The sequence below is a fragment of the Brachyhypopomus gauderio genome, chromosome 18, assembly GCF_052324685.1.
Source record: "Brachyhypopomus gauderio isolate BG-103 chromosome 18, BGAUD_0.2, whole genome shotgun sequence".
Classification (NCBI taxonomy): Eukaryota; Metazoa; Chordata; class Actinopteri; order Gymnotiformes; family Hypopomidae; genus Brachyhypopomus; species Brachyhypopomus gauderio.
Window position 1 is genome coordinate 8,092,011 of NC_135228.1, and position 20,875 is coordinate 8,112,885.

A 20,875-nucleotide genomic window follows, 5' to 3' on the forward strand; every position below is an offset into this window, starting at 1 on the left:
TCTGTGTTTAAGCAAGTAAATGTGAAATGTAAATGTGCCATATTTGTCAATTGTCATTTTAACCCCAATCGAAATTTGTCCTCCGCATTTACCCATCTGTGCAGTGATAACACACACACACTAGTGATTACTAGGGCACTGTGGTACACACACACACACACACACACACACACACACACACCCACACACACACACACATACACACACACACACACACACACATGGACGTAGTTTTGATTTCATAAGTGGGGGGGACACAACCTGGGGTGGCGAACTGTTGAGCGGGGGGGGGGGGGGGGGGTTGAATGAAAATTGTTGAGCGCTGTGAACAAAAATTGTTGAGCGGGGGGGGGGGGGGGGGGGGGGGGGGGGGGGGACTCGGAGCTGCATGATCCTAGTGCTAGATTTGTCGCTATTTGGATATTGTTTTTTTAACCGTTAAAAAGTGGGGGGGACATGACTTCGTCGCTACTTAAATATTTGGTTTTAACTGTAAAAACTGGGGGGGACCAAAACCGGCTTTTGAAAAAGTGGGGGGGACATGTCCCCCCCGTCCCCCCCCAAAACTACGTCCGTGCACACACACACACACACACACACACACACACACACACACACACACACACACTAGTGATCACTAGGGGGCTGTGGTACACATGTGCAAACCCACAACCCTTGAGAATGAGAAATGAGAAATAAACCAGTGCTTGAAAACTTTTGGCAAACTAATTCATACAATCATATCATGAGAATTGTACAATAATACTAAGAGTACATTAGTATATACATAGAACACATGTAATATGTTCCTTAGCTGTTTTAAATAGTTCTATACAAAAATGACTATAGGCATTATTCCTTATCTAAGACCATATTGTATTGATATGCTACTTAAGTAATAATTTGTGGTTTATTCATAACTGCACCTTAGAGTTTACAGTGAGTGTCCCATATCCCATAGAAGAAACAGCTTTCTTAAAAGACTTCTGTCCTAAGCATCTGCATTTGGATCAATATCCCACCCTGAACGGTGGGTCTCTAAATGTTAGCGTCCTACACATCTCTCATGCCACGAGCCTCCTCCTGCAGCATGAATAGACAGTTAGGGTTACGGTGTGACCTACTGCCAAGAAGACGGGATAGGGAGAGAGAGAGAGAGAGAGAGAGAGAGAGAGAGAGAGAGAGAGAGAGAGAGAGAGAGAGAGAGATGGAGACAGGGGAGGACAGAAAGAGAGAGAGAGAGAGGAGAAAGACAGAGGACAGGGAGAAGAGAGAGAGAGAGAGAGAGAGAGAGAGAGAGAGAGAGAGAGAGAGAGAGAGAGAGAGAGAGAGAGAGAGAGAGAGAGAGAGTTCAGGCAGCTGGGTTGTTGCAGTAATAAAGAAGGAGAATCAATAGGCCATGCAGTGGAGCCAAGGTGCTGCCATTCATCACTGCTTCTCCCAGACTCCCATCATTCATCAAACTCAATGAGGCAGCAAATAGGAAAATGACTATTTGTATCAAACACATCTGCACTCATCCACCCAGGTATTTCATTCCCATTAACTCCCACGCTAAAATACGCCCGCCGCGCGCGTGGATGTGTGTGCGCGTGCATCTGTGTGCGGGGAGAGACGCGGCTGTCTCTCGGATAGGCGCGCGCGCGCGTGAATGTGTGTGTTTAGTGTTTGCACAGGATGCTTGTAGGGAATTACCTGCGGAGGAACGCTTTTATGGGGGCGTGTTTGGGGGGGGGGGCGTGTGAGAGGGCGTGTGGTGGTGGTGGTGTTTAAGGAGTGTTTTTACGAGTCCCCCAGCCTTTCAAATCCACCCTGTCCCATCCTCCCTCTCCTCCGCTCTCACCCCATAATCTTTTATTGGTTGTCGTTGGAGGGGTTTAGTGTACATCTTCATCTAGCCATTTCCTCCTTCCTTTGCCACCCCCACCTCTCTCTCCTCCCCCCATCTCGCCAGCTCACCTTTATCTGTATCTCTTTGCTCCTTTATACCCCCCCCCCCCCCCCCCCCCGTAAGGTTGAGATCCTCTATATCAATCTCTCTCTGTTAGCCTAAGCGCGATTATATTATTCCGAGTTTTTCATATTGCGGTTCCATAAATTTGGCCGCTGCACTAGGTAAGACGGAGGTGGCTGATGGCGGCGTGCGCTGGTTCGGATGCAAATGGCAGTGCTATCATCATTATGGGGTAATACCCCATGAAATGGTGGGATCATTATAGTTTGTGCTTTATGGGCTGATCTGAGTGGATGGGCCAACCCTAAGCAATATTTTACTGGAGTGTGTATAAGAGCTTTACTGCTCCACTTTACAGCACCCAACCCTCACAACAAACACCCCTCCTGCAGTGACATTAAAAAAAGAGTGTTTGTTTAAGTTGGCCGTCCCCTGTCCACGAGCCAAACGTTGGAAAATCTTTCAAACACAAAGACACAAACTCAGTAGAAATAAGTTAAGAACCAAACGGTAGGGTGAGGGTCTGAGAGAAAACAAGAGTCCAGAATTAGGGCCACAGCAAAGTCAACCATTGTTGTTGTTGTTGTTGTTGTTGATTTTGTGGTAGCTGATCAGTCCTAGTTTACGTGTGCTTATTGTGTAGCAGCATTTATTCTTTAGAGTCAGCAGTGTTGCAGTAGCCTATTGCCCTAAAACACTACTATACGGCATGTGTTTTATAAGGCTAGCAGATCGCTAGAATTAAGGTATTTGTTTTTAAGACCGGAAACCGAAACAATGTTCACACCAGATACAGTTGTGATCAAATTTATTCAACCCCCAATGCTGCGAAGGGTTTTATGGAATTCAGTGCACATTTGTAATTGTGTTCATAATGAAATCTTACAAGGACTTGTTAAAGAACTAAATGCAACTAAGATAGCATCAATTTTTTTTGTCATAAAGTATTAAATGGCCTTTTTGTGATTTCTTCATTGACACAATTATTCAACCCCTTTACGACTACCACTCCTAAGAACAGAGGTTCATTCCAGTGTTTTCCATCAGGTATTGAAAACATCTGTGGATGTCAACGAGCAGCAATCAAGCATGATAAGCACCAATTAGGCAGATTTAAAAGGACTGTGATACTCAGCTCCTTCTAGACATCTACTGGTGTGTTTCCAAGCATGGTGAAGGCAAGAGAATGGTCCCAGAAGACAAGAGAAGAGGTTATTGCTCTTCACAAGAATGGCAATGGATATAAAAAGATTGCGAAGTTGTTAAATATTCCAAGAGACACTATCGGAAGTATCATTCGCAAGTTCAAGTTAAAGGGCACAGTGGAAACGTTACCTGGTCGTGGCAGAAAGAAGATCCTGACCGCGACTGCTGTGCGCTACCTGAAGCGTAATGTGGAGAAAAATCCCCGCGTGACTGCTAAGGAACTGAAAAAAGACCTGTCAGATGTGGGCACTGAAGTTTCAGCTCAGACAATAAGGCGCGCACTGCATAATGAAGACCTCCATGCCAGAACGCCCAGACGCACCCCCTTGCTGACTCCAAAGAACAAGAAAAGTCGACTGCAGTATGCCAAAAGTCATGTGGACAAGCCACAAAGGTTTTGGAACAGTGTACTGTGGTCAGATGAAACTAAATTAGAACTGTTTGGGACAATGGACCAGCGCTATGTTTGGAGAAGGAAGAACCAGGCTTATGAACAAAAGAACACCTTGCCTACTGTGAAGCATGGCGGGGGGTCAATTATGCTTTGGGGCTGTTTTGCTTCTAATGGTACAGGAAAGCTTCAACGTGTGCAGGGTACCATGAATTCCCTTCAGTACCAGGAGATCTTGGAGGAAAATGTGATGGAGTCAGTCACAAACCTGCGGCTTGGGAGACGTTGGACCTTCCAACAGGACAATGATCCGAAGCACACATCCAAGTCCACTAGAGCATGGTTGAACATGAAAGGCTGGAACATTCTAGAGTGGCCATCGCAATCACCAGACTTAAATCCAATTGAGAACCTCTGGTGGGACCTAAAGAAGGCAGTTGCAGTGCGCAAGCCTAAGAATGTGACTGAACTGGAGGCTTTTGCCCATGAAGAATGGGCTAAGATACCCATAGGTCGCTGCAAGACACTTGTATCAAGCTATGCTTCACGCTTGAAAGCTGTCATAACTGGAAAAGGATGTTGTACTAAGTACTAAAAAATAATGTCACTAGGGGGTTGAATAAAACTGATAATGATGTGAGCACAGTAAAGACATTTGTGGTTATTCCATCATAAATATTATGTTATGTTTGTCTAATTTATAAGTGCCTCTTTGATATAATTGTAAATAAGATGACTGAAATGATCAAAATCAATGTCAAACTGGCCAAAACACTTTATTTCAGTGGGGGTTGAATAAATTTGATCACAACTGTAAATGTGGGAGGTGACCGGGTTGGACTATAGGCTTATAGGAGTTTGGTCCCTAAGGTGTGTGGCCAACCAGCGTCTGTCCAAGGGAAGACAGAAAGTACAGGGTCTCTCTTTCTCTTTCTCTCTCTCTTCCTTTCTCTCTCTCTCTCTCTCTCTTTACTTTTGGCTTTGTTCCCGCTCTGAAGCACGCTCTCCTCGGGGAGCAGCCGGCTAAGTCACCGGTTCCAGGAACAGACCTTTCAAATTCATAAAATTCATAGGATTTTTCACAAATGAATGAACACAATTTTCTACCAATTTCCTCATTATGCAAATATGCAAAATATCACATTTAGGCCAATTACGGTGCCGCACAGTTCCAAATTCACCCGTTCAGGCCATAATTGCAGAAACTATCAAATAATTACCCTCGCTAATTGGAAATATTTGTGACAGATAAAACAAATTCTCGCACAAATTACATTTCATTCAAGGAACCACTGCGCGCCGCTGAATTTTTATCGAAGTCTAATTTATCTTACATAATGAACTGAACTGAGTACTTGTTATCGAATTTGAACAATTCATATGTCCGTAATGTGGAATGATGAAATAAATTAGAGCGAAATTTATACAATATTTTCATGATCTAGGCCTACTTCGGGAGTCTCACTCTGTTCGCGGGAAATCCTCCCCCGCTATTACGAGATGTGTCCTGAAACGCAGCCCTAACTGTCGTGAAATCTGACGGAAGCTGGTGGAAGCGGCCCCCCAGGCAGAAGCAGCGTTGCATTTTACTGTGAAATGCGGATTAGACAGAAGTCACGTTTTTTTTATTACCTGAATGGACTGGCTCAACCTCACGAAAAGGTCATTAGCGGACACTGACATTTTTTTTACCTTAGCCAGACTTTTAACCGTCTGCGAACGTGACGGTGTGTGATTTGCTTAACGCCCGGGAATGGGCCTGGTGCTAAGGAAACAGGGCGCATGCGCAATGAAGGCGACCACCCACGTGCGGCAACGTCTCCTATTTGTCTGAAAGCTTTCATAAATAGCGTGATGTCTCCATTAAAAAGGTCAAGAAGAGACTCAGAGAGAGCTTTATTTTGTAGAATTCCCTGGCAATAAAATAGGGGTAACGTATAAGGAACATTATGTGGCTGAAATAATCAGAATTATTTGGGATAGTTGTGGAGGGAATGAAATATAGCTAAAGTAAACCTTTAGTCACTTAGATGTATCTGGCTGATTAGCTATAGTGTTCACTAAATACTTTTAATTGACAAATAAGAGAGTTCTAATAAGGGAGAATTTAATTGTAATTAGTTAAACGGCTGCTCGAGGTTCGAACATTGCACAATTTATTAAGAGGTCAATTTATTATTTGTTAAGAGGGTTCTATGAATTGAAAGGGGCTATTTTTCAAATTTCTTCGCCCTTTAACCGTGTCATGGTGTTTGTCTGAGTAATTATGAACTCACTTTGAGCCTAATACATGAATAATACGGTCAGTAATGACTGCAATATTGACACTAATTGTAACAGTCAACAGTAGAGTGCCGCAGGAAACCTCATTTGAGTTTCCATTTTCTAGTGTCCAGGTCCTGTGCGCAATACACGGCTTTATTTATTTCATTTCATTTTATTTATGTTTTTATTCGGTAGCTTTAACGGACTGGACGACATATACAAGTCGTCATAATTGCTGTTAAATGTTTAGGGCTTCATAGATGCAGTTTAGCGGAGACGGATAGGCTTTCATAACCGCCATTAAATGGCATCACTCAGCTCTCCCGTAAAATGGCCATTCCCCCCTAATTTATCTCATTTTAGAGATTTGCCACCGTGCGTAATCTGTGCATAATTTTCCAAATTGAGTTTAATTCAGGGCTACTATCCATGTAATTTTGTTGTCTTAAAATATATTCCTGACGCGTTGACTAGAATAGGCTAACACACACACTGCTGCTCTGCTTTGGCTGTGTCTCTAAGCCCTGACCTTATGTTATATTTCCCCGACAACATGAAACGCACATCATCTCCGTGACTCCGCTAGGGGATGTGTGTGAATTCTCTCTCTCTCTCTCTCTCTCTCTCTCTCTCTCTCTCTCTCTCTCTCTCTCAGTGAAAGGTATAGACAGGTGCAGGGGCAGTCCCAGTGTCCTGGCCCCTTCTGGAGACTGGAGACAACGTCTTTTCGGCCCTGACGGCGCATCATGTCGGCAGAGAGCGCCGATGAAGAAGGGGATATTGAGTGACTCTATCTAACATCCAGGACACAATGGCGGTGATTGATGGAGGACAAAGTGGGAACCGCAGGAGGGAAAATGGTGGAGGGGGGGCAACGTAGATGGTGTCCGTGGAGAGCACGAGCCCTGTCAGCGCGCGAGGACGCGTCTCGCGAGGCAGGGGGGTGGGGGGGGGGGTAGGCAGGAGAGAGAGCTCGCGGTCTATTTGTATGAGTAATCAGCGCGAGCCCCCTCCCTGTCCGCCGTGTTTACTCACTGATTTTCTCAACAAGACAGCCATTGACACGCGATGGATGAGCCTGATCCGGCGCGAGGAGCTGCGGCTCCGCCAGAGGTTACTGGGCCACAATAGAGACACGCTCCCCTTCACCTAATCTTCCGGCAAATATTTATCACTATCAATTTGGCCTACTGTGTGACATTAGAATAGCGCGTATGGATAACCTCTGGGACAGGTATCGATCGGCTCTCGTGGCAGCGGTTCTGCAACAGTAGCCTACCACTCCGGTAGGCTAGTACGAGAGTACGGACGACAGGAATAAAGCATCGCAAACGTAGTACTCTAGTTGCCCTTATTAGAGAAACACTGAACCCATCAGGATGTCATGACTAGGCCTATGGAGTTGACTATGGAAACTGAGCTTTTGAAAGCCCGGGATTTAATGCTGACTGATAGACTATGCGGGAAGGAAATGCCTCATAATTTTAGAAATGTATTTATTTTAAGGCTAATGGCTCCTGAGTATGTTACTTTAAAGCGATATTTCTCACTCATATCTCTTATTTTCAACCGCCTCGTTCTCCCAGACCGAAACAGATGTAAAATCTAAATTCACATTTGTTCCTGGTATATTTTTTTCTCCCTGGGCCTGGCCTGTGTGGAATTGAGAGGACGGCAGGTCGGTATTAGAAATGTCTGTTATGTATATGTCATATTTCCAACTTTATTTCTTTTGAAGTGGAGAGAGAGAGAGATGGGAAGCGAGCAAGAGAGCGAGGGCGCGAGATAAATGGCAGCAGGTGCCAGCGTCGTTCGGCTGCTCGCGCAGATGCCCCCCGTGCGCGAGGACACAGCAGATTTGCTCGCGCCCTTTCTGCTTCCCGCGCGCTAATTGACCGACAGCGTTCATACACACATTCTCACTAATTTTACATTTACTATTCCGGGAGTAACCAGGCACGTCTCAAGGAATACATGCTACCCTCACTTACCACCGATTCCATCAACGATTTAAAAAAAAATAAATTAGCGGCTTTGTTTGATAATAAGGCCTCTAAGATTCAGCCTCATTTCTGTTGCAATCTGCTTGCACGCGTGTCTGCGCACACGCACGATCGCACAAGCATACCAAGTGTGAAAAGAAATAGAAACTCACGAGTGTAGCGTATTACAGCCTTTCAAAATCAGTAGGACCATGTGAATTTTAAAACACCAAGTATGGTAGAAATAAGGTCACGGCTCAAGTTCAGTTTTTCAGTTATGCAAATGCGTGTACGGTGGACCAGTTTAAAAAGAGAGCCCACCACTGTTAAAGGTGAAAAAGATATAGGCCTAAGATATGTGTATATACGGGAGAAAATAACTCAACTGGACTAAGTAGTTTGGATGTTCAAATTCGCTGTGATATGACAAGTATTTTCCACGCTTTTGTGTGTTAATTTATATTATTAAATGTTTAATTGAATATTAGGAAAGGGCCTTTGTTAATGCCAGAATATACACACAAGCACACACTAGCCTATACGTTAGAAAACTCCAAAGTCATCCAGTTTGCTCTAATCACCACAATTAGTCCTGAATTATCACCGGACTCTGACAGACGTTCCTTGTAACTCTCTTTTATTTCCACCCAGCGCTAATCAGCCGCTCTCATTACTAACGCTGATTAAACTGCAAATTAGACAGCAGTGGCCCCTTCTCTCCTACCCGCGACTCGCTCAATATCAATTAAGCCGAGCAGCTTGTCTGCGGTCTCTGGGCACTTCCAAATGCTTGATAGTGCCACTTATTAGTTTGGAAAACTAGGAAAATACCAATAATCAACGGTCAGACAGAGAGAGAGGGCGATAGGGAGTGGGGAAAGGTGGGGAGACCACTCGTCTGATTTTCTTAAAAGCGGCATTCGTTTTGGGAAGCTTTTTTACGGGCTGTCTTCGGTTTACGGCCGTCATCTCAGCGGAGTGTGAGCTGGAAGGCTCCTTATCTGTGTGTCAGGGAAGAAAAATGTATTAGACAAGGTAATATCTTTGGCTTTTTGAAGTCACTTTTGGATATAATGAATCGCATTAACGCGTGGCAAATCTGAAATCCTACATCAATTAGGTCGTTCCGGAGGCAGTGAGAATGAATGAGTATTTTTTCTCTCTCTCTAACCTCTTTAGCCTCGCTGAAACAAGAGTTAATGGCGAATGATTTTATTTATTTATTTCATTAGAGAAAAATTATCTAATAAGCCCGCATTTCCTCCCATCCCTCGGAAGCGTTTCCAAGTGAACATAAAATAGTGAGATTTAAGAGCGTAATGATTCATTTTCATATGAAGCACGCTAATTTGTGAACAAACACTGTGTAAGCAGAAACAAAGTAAATAATTAATTTTCAGTAAACAACATAAACGCCGAGAAAGTCTACGGCTAGGGTCTAAGCTTTGTTTTTACGCCTGGAGTTTTCACCTTACTATTCTTCGCATTAAATATGCTATTGCCTAAACAACATGTAACACGTTTGATCACGTTTGATTCTGGCTATAAGAAGAACAAGGAACTCGTTTCATTATAATATTATTATAATATAATGCCTACATTTTGATTCTCTAAGTCTAAGTTTAATATTGGCTTGTTTTTTGACAGAGAGTACAGCAGCCCACAGTCTAATGAGCCTATAATCAGCCTATTTTTGGTAAAAGGCTGGTTAATGCGGTTTGGGGAGCGTCAACATGAATCATTCCACTCCGGACACTGTTGTTGCACGTGCTCCACGGGTTCAGCGGGTGACGGAGGACCGATATCTCTGCGCCTGGGCTCTCGCGCCCATGACATTCATCATTCTTGGCTCCTTGTCTGCAGTTTGACAACTCCTGCCACGCACGACATATCTCACTTTACCTGGTCCAATCTAAAGCATTACCTTTGGCAATCGGGGCGGTCATTGTTGTCCACTGCAGTTCCGGAAGGAGTGGAGTAGAGCAGACAGTGCAAGGCGCGGTGCACGACAGCAGCTCCGTTTGATTTTTTAGGTCATTCAGGAGGAGAAAGTATGATTGTCATAGTCTTTTGGCTAAAAAAAAAACACCCACGGCGTCGTTTAGGCTTGGAGCAATAACAATGCCACAAATACGCCTAATACTAGCCTTATTATTGTTACTGTTTTAAATAATAATAATAATAACAATAATAATAATTAATATTATTATTATCATCATTATTATTATTATTATTATAACAATACATTTCATAACGTTATTACTATAACTACCAAGCCTATTACTACCACACTACCAAGACTACTACTACTAATACTAATAATTGTGCCTAACAATACTACATCACTAATAATAGTAATAATAATGATATATCAACAATAATTGTGCCTAGTAATACTACTACTAATTGTAGCAATATAAATAATTTTGCCTAGTAATACTACTACTACTAATAACAAAATAATAATTGTCCCTAGTAATACTACCACGACTACTATTATTAATTATACTAATTGTGCTACTCTTCTAGTACATTATTTTAATCTTAATAGTCATTAGGCTAGGTGTTCCTCCTATTTATATGTATTTATGTATATATTTTTGGAGCACAGAGTTGGCTTGATAATAGGGCTAAGTCTGAATAATAATAATAATAATAATAATAATAATAATAATCATTATCTTCATCATCATCATCATCATCATCATCATCATCATCATCATCATAATAATTAAAAAGAATAATTATTAATAATGTATTAATATCTATGATGAACTGTAGTAAAGTACACCGAGCGTCCAGAGAAACACGATAACACGATGCGTTTTGTACTTAGTTTGGCAAGCAGTGCTTTATATATATAAATAATATAATATTATATATATATATAACCTAGGATTTCAGGATACTTCTAACAGTTCGATAATGAGATAACACATTCAGGGGATGAAATACGTAATGCTGCTATTTCAGTCATCTGTGTGAATTTCATGGTTTAACTACCTCGCTGTCAATTCATTAGCCTACAGAAAGGATTCAAATGACTGGAACTGATTTGATCTTTTCGTGTATCCAAGAACAGGCTACTATGGAAACACTGTCACTGTTTTACACAGGACGTAGACGGCAGACAAGTCACGCATGCGCAGTTTCTATTCGCCGCTTGCTTTGTTGTGCTAGTTAGCTAGCAACCTACAGCTGCCCTCGTGCAAGATTTTCCCCTTATTACAGCTAATCACATATAATTTCCTTAACCGCTAAATAATGTCGGATCCAAGAATACGACAGATAAAAATCAAGACTGGAGTTGTAAAACGGTAAGTGTATGAATGACCATATATTATTTGAAACCTTGAAGTGGCTCGATAGTAAGTGCGCATCGCAAGGCCGCAGCTACACCGGAGCGCCGAGGACATCCCGCCCGGTTTGAGCGCTTAATGGCGGCAGCGTTCAAAATCTCACTCGGTGCTTTTTCACATGGCTAGCAGAGGCTCTGCAAACAGAAGCCTGGCTTGAAGTATTCAACAATCAGTTCGTTTTCTTTCTTTGTAATATGATTTTTATAAAAGAATGATTAAGATTATTAACGGATAAACTAGCTAAAACACTAGTTTTCATGATATTTATGTAGCGAACGCTAGCTAGGTGGTTAACATACAAATTGACTGAGTCACCGGTTAACGGTGGTTACAGGACACTGTAATGTAGCATTACGAATCGTGTTCACTGATGTTTACTGTTAAATTGTTAACCTGTTAACCTGTTTCTAATTTGTTTGGTATATTAATCACTAGCTAGCTATATAAATGGTTAATATTTAAAAAATCCAAATTATTTTGCCTGTTGATGTGTACAGCATAAGTTAGCATAGCAGATGATGCTATGAGCATTATCATTTACTCCAGTTATCAGATCCATTCACAACCTGTCACGTCAGGTGCAGGCAATCTGTAGATTAGTCAGATTTACTCGATTGGGACTGTACTTGATCCTAATCCTTACTACAAGGTGGGCTGATATGTAGCCACTGAGAGATAGTAGTGAAAATGCTGTTAAGACTATTTTGTGAATTTAGACTTCTAGCAAAAAATCTAAGGATGTTTTACAACCAGAGGTGCAGTAAATCTGTATAAAATCATTGGTCTTGAGTGAATGATGACTTTAGGTCATGCTAACGAAGATGTTTGAGATTGGCCTGTTCAAATTCAGAGCGAGACTAACACAAGCAATTGCCACCGTACACAACATTCATAATCATTTGACAATGATCTGAATGATTTTACGCTACCTCTGTAATATTTCCAGTACCAGTTGTAGTTTTTTATACTGAATAACCAGATCAAAGAGGGAAAAACCTGTTTAGGAGGCAGCCTGATGATGGTGCCCAACACCGGCTCCCTGTCCTGTTACTGATGATGTCATAAACTCAGCACCATGTCTGTGTTTGAAATAGCCTACTACATACTACTGGCATACTGATCGAGCCCCAAATCAGTATGCCGTATGCAGAATGTGACCAAAATGAAATTTTCCAGTATGCGAAACATACCCGGATGACCTACTACTTCCGCAAAATATTCCAGTACGCGAACAGAGCTATCTTAGTGGTGTACTGCATCCCATCATGCAACGCTACGTTCACGTGACCCCGTAGTATGCTTTGCTTTTGTCGCATACTGGAAACTGTTCTGCATACTACTACGAGGACCAGTATGCAGTATCCAGTATATACTGAGTCCAGTATGCAGTATCCAGTATGTAGTAGTCTATTTCGAACAGAGCCCATGTCTTCCTGTCCCGTTACTGATGTCATAAACTCAGCACCATGTCTTCCTGTCCTGTTACTGATGATGTCATAAACTCAGCACCATGTCTTCCTGTACCGTTAGTGATGATCTCATAAACTCAGAGAGAAACATTGTAATTGACGTCAGTGCTGTCCATTTTCAGCTATCTTGGGCCTCTCACAGCATCTTTTTATCGTATAATCATCGTATATATGTTTGAGTCTGTTTGCCGTATCTCCTGCGTACTTTATGCAGAGCACATATTGGGGAGATATGATGGCCCTGATCATCAGCGTCATCACTCCCCAGCCCTGACCTCCCATGCCTCCATCTGCTGCGGTGACTGTTTTGTTTGTTGTGGATCAGATCTGGAGTTTTGCTGCAGTGGAATGCAGTACGGTACCCACGGGGACCGTCTTACCCGGCTGACTGGGTTTAGTACCTCCAAACGTGGTCGTTCTGCTGGCGGTGGCAGCCGCGGCGGGCCAGACGGCCACGAACGGGCCAGACGGGTCGGCAGACGCTCGTCTCGCTGCTCCCGCCCGTCGTCCGGCTCTCCTGTTATCACAGTCGTCCCTATTGATCTGATTGGAGACGCACCAGCTGCTCTGTGTTCTGGGCTCTTTAGCTGCTATAGATTTCCCTGGTTCCCGAGCCTTCCACCGAGGGGCCAGGTGCCCCCCGCTACACACACGCGTGCACGTACACACATGCAGGAGCAGCACCTCCTTGGCTGTAGGTCGCATTATTGATTTTGTCCACCGGTGGCTGTTATATTGCTGAATTGCATTTCTTCATTTGTCCAGGCTGATGGGCTTGCCCACAGAGCACACACGTTCCCCTTCTCTCGCTCTCTGGTTGCTGGAGTGATCATATTTTCATTGTTCTACTTCATCTTACTAAAAGCCAAATTCAGACTCCATTTAAACATTGTAACAGCAACTGTCTAAGCCTTCTTCATGTTTCATGTGTATGGTCCACGGCTGGACAAAATATTGAATTTTTTATCAATTTGCTTTAAAAAAAAAAATGGATTAAAATGCATTTTTATTGTGAAAATGTTCTGATTTCAAAAGCATGAATTCAAATCTGTGTATAGTAAATCCTGAAATGCAAACACCTGTCTGATTTGACATTGTAGCTTCAGCACATGTGTTATTTTAATAACAAATCATGTAGACCAACTATCACATTCCTGCGATCGCAGTTTCAAATCCAAGCCTCCCTGGCATAGGCTAATGTTTGGTTGGTTTGGCTTCTTTCATTAAAAGAATTCTGCCTTCCAGCAGAAGACAACATTTGTGCTTAAAATGAGTGTAGCAACTACTTCATGCACCAGTCATTTGAATTGTTGCCATTCTGTTTGTGTGCAAAGGTTTTAGTACTGGATTGAAATGAACATTTTAATGGTGCTTTGCTGATCACAGCAATTAAACCATGTATAAATATGGTTTGCTCATGACCTCTGAAGGAATATTATTCAGTTACAGTTATTATTACAGTTCTATCATTCAGTTAGAATTATTTTTAGAGAACTGTTGTTTAGGAAAGTTTAAAGGGAACTTTAATGTGAAATCTAAATTCCACAATTATATTTCTTTCTTTAATTGTTTAAAATGTGTTTGTGGTAAGATTGAGTCGTGTAATGTAGACCCTGCTGGATGACATGAAGACCTGTGCTAACCGTAGCCACAACTCGCCTGGTCTTCAACTCATTGGTCTGCTTTACTCTGTTACTCTGCTCTGTCAGAAACCACCTGCTCCAACACTGGTCTGCTTGGCATCCAGCGCATTTCTATGTCTGGATAGACAAGTTGTGTTGGTTAGGAAACACTGAACACATGGACTCACTGATGTTCAGAGGGGAGATATTATCAAAACGTAACACGTCGTATCCATCAGTTTATCACACTAACCAATGCCAGCATAACGGCTGGTTTTCTAGTCATTTTCAGATATTCACTGGGAAGTGTAAAATGACTGTCACCTATGTCTGCCAGTAGAAATGTTTACCTCACATATTTGACCAAAAAAAAAAAAACACGTTTCTGGTTTTAAAAATCACTGTGGAGTCCTGTTAATGAACAGGTTGGAAAGACCTTGGCTTGAGGCAGAAACTATCCTACCAAACCTATCCTACCAAACCTATCCCACCAAACCTATCCCACCAAACCTATCCCACCAAACCTATCCCACCAAACCTATCCCACCAAACCTATCCTACCAAACCTATCCTACCAAACCTATCCTACCAAACCTATCCCACCAAACCTATCCTACCAAACCTATCCCACCAAACCTATCCCACCAAACCTATCCCACCAAACCTATCCCACCAAACCTATCCCACCAAACCTATCCTACCAAACCTATCCTACCAAACCTATCCCACCAAACCTATCCCACCAAACCTATCCTACCAAACCTATCCTACCAAACCTATCCTACCAAACCTATCCTACCAGCTCCTGGTGTAAGATGTTCTAATTTTCTTATGTAATAAACCAGTCCTTAACTGTGACTGCTACCAGCCCAGTGCTCCACCACTCATACTGCCTTGCACCCTGAGTCTAGTGGGGCAGTCTTACCCCAGGGCAGCAGAAGCTTCCTCTCCCCTCCTCTCTCATCATCCACTTCTCTTTCTGTCTCTCTTTCTCTCACTCTCTATGAGTCTCTCTGTTCTTTTTCTTTCACTTCTTGAAGCTCAATCGTGTTATTTTTATTTATTTTTGTGTGTGTGTGTGTGTGTGTGTGTGTGTGTGTGTGCACCTCGATTGTGCGTGTGTGCGTGTACTCCAATTGCATGTGTGTGTGTGTGTGTGTGTGTGTGTGTGTGTGTGTGTGCACCCCGATTGCGTGTACACGTGTGTGTGTGTGTGCGTGTGTGTGTTGTATCCAGCCGCCCGTTTCAGGTCTAGCTCAGCGGATGCCCTTAATAAAATGACAACAGTAATTTGCTTTTGTCGCTGGGTGCTGGCGGGGACTCGCTGCCTCAAAACTACAGTATTAGAGGAGAGCGAATGTGTGTGTCGCCTCTCATTCTTCCCTCCATTTTCCACAGAGATGCTTTTTCCATTATGGTGAGGGATGCCGTGCTGGCAGCCCCATTTAAAAGTCCAGCCCGGCCCCACCCTGCTTATAAGGGGGCCCCGTGTCGCCGGGCAGAAATAAGAAATTAACATCAGCACTGCAAGATTTCATTAGCCTGTCCTTCACTCTGACTGGAATTATTCAGCACCTTTCGCCCCCCCCCCTCCCCACCCCTCCGCCATTCGTCTGTCTGTCTCTAACCCCCCTTCATCTTTCCCTCCCCACCTCTCACTGTGAATAAGCGTGTGTGTTTGTGTTTGTGCTAGCGAGACAATCTCACCTGAGCATATGTTGAGCGTTAGAGCAGCACGTGTTGATGGAGGTCTGTTAAAACCGGCGTAATTGATGTAAAATATGAGTGAGGGTTGCAGGCGGATTCACACAGCGGCCCTGCCCACGCACACGCCCCTCTGGAAGGTGTCTGATTAATGAGGAACAGCCCCACACACGCACGCATGTACACGCAGACGCCGCCGGTTTTATGAAAAATGAATTCCGCGACGCTGTGTCATTCGGACGAGCAGCAGCAGGCAGACGGAAAAAGACCATTAGGCAGAATCGTTATCAGTACTGATATTTTCAAACTCCATTACGACCATCACCGCCCGAATTTATTCAATGCATTTAGTTCATTTGGCCGTAATTGATAAATAATCAAAATTTATCAATGTTCCTGCGGCCCGTTTTCAGTAACAATCAAGTAAAAGTGGCCCATTTGCCACCTGACTTAGTCCAAATTAGGGTCTAAATTGATGATCAATTAATCCTACAAGGGGCAGTACAGTGTGTGTGTGTGTGTGTGTGTGTGTGTGTGTGTGTCAGATAAATGGAGTTAAGAGACAGATTAGCGTAGCGAACAGGAAGTAGCCGAGGCACTGCTGTGTGGGCGTGTATGTGTGTAGGGGGCGGGCGGTGTGCCTCCGGAGCTAATAAGCATGCAGCTCTGCGGTGATTGACATGCGGCGAGCGGCAGTGACGGCGAGAAGAGAGGCATGTGTGCGGGGATCTCTGTCTGTGGGGAGGCACAGCGCTCCTGTGGGCCTCCTTCAGGGGAGTGGACCGACAGGCCTCCGCCCGGCTGTCACGGTAAACGCGGTGACGCTACAGTCTAGTGTCTGCAGGACTGGAGGGGACTGTGGGTTCGGTGGGTGGAAGTGTTCATGGCTCTGTTCCTGAAGGCCCCTATTCCCCGCAGGCTGGCTAAGGAGGAGGTGTTGTACATGAAGGAGGCCACACAGCAAGAGGAACGCATTGAACGGCTGAAGGCTGAGGCTGGGGACGAGTATGTCATCAAGAAACAGGTCAGCATGACACACACACACACACACACACACAAATACAGACGCCCCACCATGTGCCCAGAATGCCTGCTGACAGAAAGATGAGCACACATATATTGGGTCGTGCATATTTTCCCCCCACCATATGGGGGGGTGGAGCAGTTTTGATGTCACAAAGCCATCTCGAGTGCAGGCTCCGCCTCTTACCCCAAATGGAACATGTCCTATGCAAATGAGAAATGCAGCACAGCTAGAACCTCGGTGGAAATAAAAATGGGGGGAAAAATATGAGTCAATTATGTACGTCTGATAATGTTAATCAGCGTAAGTGCTGTGAATAATCGTGATTTATCACTCCGCTTTAAATGCGTTCAGCGGAGTTTTCCATTTGGAAAGAATAAAACAAGCGTTTGGAATAAAGTCTGATAAGAAAATGTTTACATATAATGTAAATAATGAAATTGCTTTGAAGCTTAATGAATAGCAGCTTATTCAGCTCTGGAGTTGTTTGTTTACTGGCTTGGTGTATTAGTTCAGAAGTTTAAGAAGGTGGGCGTATGATTAAAAGTAAAGAAGTAAATTAAAGCTGGTTACGGATGCTAGTATCTGCACATCTTGGCTCTCCTGACAGGGCACAGCTTATGAGCTGGTGTACATCGTAATTGAGTATCCAAAAAGTGTCCCAGTGTCAAGTGTGAGATTGTGCTGAGCAGAGCCCTCTCTCTCTGTCCCGCTTCAGTTTGACATAGACGGACATAGGGAGTGTGATGTTCATGTTAAGCGACATGTTAAGCGAGAGTTGTTAAGTGACATAAGGAGTAGGGCTGCCATGATTAGTCGACTAGTCACGATTATGTCGACTATTAAAATAGTCGACGACTAATTTAATAGTTGATGCATCAGTTTTTTTTTCCTCTCCAAACTGCTGCAGCAATTTCCACTGCTGCGTCTGCCTTTCTGTCCTTGACGCACATGCGCAGTAGTGGAAACCGGGGTAGACAGTGGACGACATCCCAGGACGTTATACAGACTGGTATAATGGCTACCCGTTTCGGAACCCGGCTACGGAAAATGATCCCACACTTTTGAGTTCCGTAGCCGGGTTCCGAAATGCATGCAATATCTGCAAGGCAGAACATTCCTTCCACTGCAGCACAACCGCGATGTACGAGCACCTGAAGCATATTGTGACAATGATGAGGAGGGACCGTCATCTCTGTAATCTAAATCGCTAGTTAGCTGCTAAAGTTAGTGGAAACAGAGCATTAACTTAGTACTTACTTATCGTGGTAGCTGTAAAAGCGATTTGTTTCATTAGCCTTAGCACGCATTCGTGTGTTTTCTGTAACGTCAGTGAGACCAAAACTTTATTTTTGTGAATAATTCCTTAGTTTCAGGTACCTACCTAATTTGATTTAAATGTAGCTAAGTTTAATGCCAGAGACAAATGAAAGAAAGAAAAACCTTAAAAAAATAATTTCTTTATTAATGTATTTATTTTTGCGTTGTTTATGCCAGTGTCTTATACTTATTTTATTAATTGTTTGTTGCAACAAGCTGCATATTTCATTAAAGGTTTAATGAACTATGATCTTAATTGTTTTTATTTTTAGTTAGCATATAGCTGAAATCTAATGATGGTTATATAATAGCCGTTGCATTCTAGTGTGATAAGCTGTATGTTTTCTATTCAATTAACGTACGATCCGATTAGTCGACTAATCATAAAAATTAATCCGTGATTAGTTGACTATAAAAATAATTGTTTGTGGCAGCCCTAATAGGGAGTATGATGTTCACGTTAAGCGACGTCGAGAGTGTGATGTTCATGTTAAGTGACATGGGGAGTGTGATGTTCACATTAAGCGATGTAGGAAGTGTGATATTCACATTAAGTGACATAGGGAGTGTGATGTTCACGTTAAGTGACATAGGGAGTGTGATGTTCACGTTAAGTGACATAGGGAGTGTGATGTTTACGTTAAGTGACATAGGGAGTGTGATGTACACGTTAAGCGACATAGGGAGTGTGATCTTCTCGTTAAGTGACAGGGAGTGTGATGTTCACGTTAAGCGACATAGGGAGTGTGATGTTCACGTTAAGCGACATAGGGAGTGTGATGTTCATGTTAAGTGACATAGAAAGCGTGATGTTCACATTAAGCGACGTAGGAAGTGTGATATTCACGTAAAGTGGCATAGGGAGTGCGATGTTCATGCTAAGTGACAGGGAGTGTGATGTTCACATTAAGTTACATAGAAAGCATGATGTTCACATTAAGCGACGTAGGGAGTTTGATGTTCACGTCAAGTGACATAGGGAGTGCGATGTTCACGTCAAGTGACATAGGGAGTGCGATGTTCACGTTAAGTGACATAGGGAGTGCGATGTTCATGTTAAGTGACATAGGGAGTGTGATGTTCATGTTAAGTGACAGGGAGTGTGATGTTCATGTTAAGTGACATACGGAGCGTGATGTTCATGTTAAGTGACATAGAAAGTGACGTTGGGAGAGTGATGTTTACGTTATGTGTCATAGGGAGAGTGATATTCACAATAAGTGATGTAGGGAGTGTGATCATGTTAAGTGACGTAGAAAGCGTGGTGTTCACATTAAGCGAAACTTGCTCAACAAGATTGTTCGGAAAGCACAAATGACGAGCAGCGAATTTCAGAAGTACAGGAAAATAAGTTCAGTCAAAGTGAAACGTATTTGAAATGAAATAAGTTCAATCAAAGTGGAATGTATTTGTATAACGCTTTTTACAGCAGCTGTTGTCACAAAGCAGTTTTACATATGACTGAGTGCAAGCCCCCAGTGAGCAGGCCAAAGGCGACAGTGGAAAGGAAAAACTCTTTAGAGCATGAGGAAATGTGAAATGTGCCATATTTGTCAATTTTGATTTTTCACCGCAGTCGAAATTTGTCCTCCGCATTTATCCATCTGTGCAATTAGAACACGCACACAAACAAACACACTAGTGATTACTAGGGGGCTGTGGTGCACACATGCCCAGAGTGGTAAGCTGCCCTAGCCCGGTGCCCGGGGAGCAGTTGGGTTAGGTGCCTTGGTCAAAGGCACCTCAGTCATGGCCTCAGGCCTGGGATTCGAACCCACAACCCTCTGGTCACAAGACCAGTTCCCTACCACAGGACCATGACTGCCCAAGGAAGAAACCTTGAGAGAAACCTTGCTCAAAGAAGAAATCTTGAGAGGAACCAAGACTCAAAGGAGAGACCCATCCTCTTCTGGTCAGCAACGGACAGCACAATAACAACAATATAAATGCTAAACAGCAAAAAAAGAAAAAAAATTAATTGGGTTATTGTTGGAAAGAAAGACTCTTAGACAAACTAGATGCAAAAAACACAACTTTCCACTGACTAGCATTTTTTATCAAATAAAAAATATAGGGATTCCCTTTGAAAGTAATTAGAGGCAAAAGCGTTCTTTAATGTTGATGTTACGTGTCCAAACCAGTGCACATTTAGTAGAGGTGTGCCAAAAAATCGATTCATATATCAAAAATCGATTCTCATTTACTACGATTCAGAATCGATTTTAAATGTCCCAAAATCGATTCTAAGTCGTGGTGAAGTCTCGCGTTACGTAATTACAAAATTACGCGAGACTTTACGCAGCATGTTCTGGGATACACTCATGCGCGGAAAAGGTTCAAAACACATGGAGGAAAGAGATATTCAACCTGTCCGGTCTTCATTTAAGGCAAAAATATGGGTTCATTTTGGTTTTTACCGAATGCCGGGGAAGACCGAACTGGACACAATGTAGCTCGTGTGCAAGGCTTGTGTAACGCGGTGAGCACGGGAGCGTTAATATAGAGAACGGTGAGAAATAATATAGAGAAGGATGGACTCAAGTGCCGGCTCGCAAGAGCAAGACGTTTGACACACGTCA

At 43.1% G+C, this 20,875-nt stretch overlaps 1 protein-coding gene and 1 long non-coding RNA gene across 2 annotated transcripts in view; one reads left to right on the forward strand and one right to left on the reverse strand.

The window, feature by feature from the left end:
• Window positions 1-8,686: 8,686 nt before the first annotated feature.
• On the reverse strand, window positions 8,687-10,875 carry LOC143481792 (uncharacterized). Its single transcript, XR_013122082.1, has 3 exons — window positions 10,802-10,875; window positions 9,723-9,872; window positions 8,687-8,799 (listed from the first exon to the last, which is right to left on the reverse strand). It is a non-coding gene; the product is annotated as an uncharacterized LOC143481792 (long non-coding RNA).
• A 60-nt stretch (window positions 10,876-10,935) lies between these two features.
• Window positions 10,936-20,875, forward strand: part of tbca (tubulin cofactor a) — a 17,430-nt gene continuing 7,490 nt past the window's right edge. Inside the window, exons 1-2 of the mRNA XM_076979924.1 lie at window positions 10,936-11,115; window positions 16,871-16,976. Coding sequence (XP_076836039.1) covers window positions 11,063-11,115; window positions 16,871-16,976 — 159 coding nt within the window. The 5' untranslated portion in view covers window positions 10,936-11,062. The remainder of the gene's footprint in view (window positions 11,116-16,870; window positions 16,977-20,875) is intronic.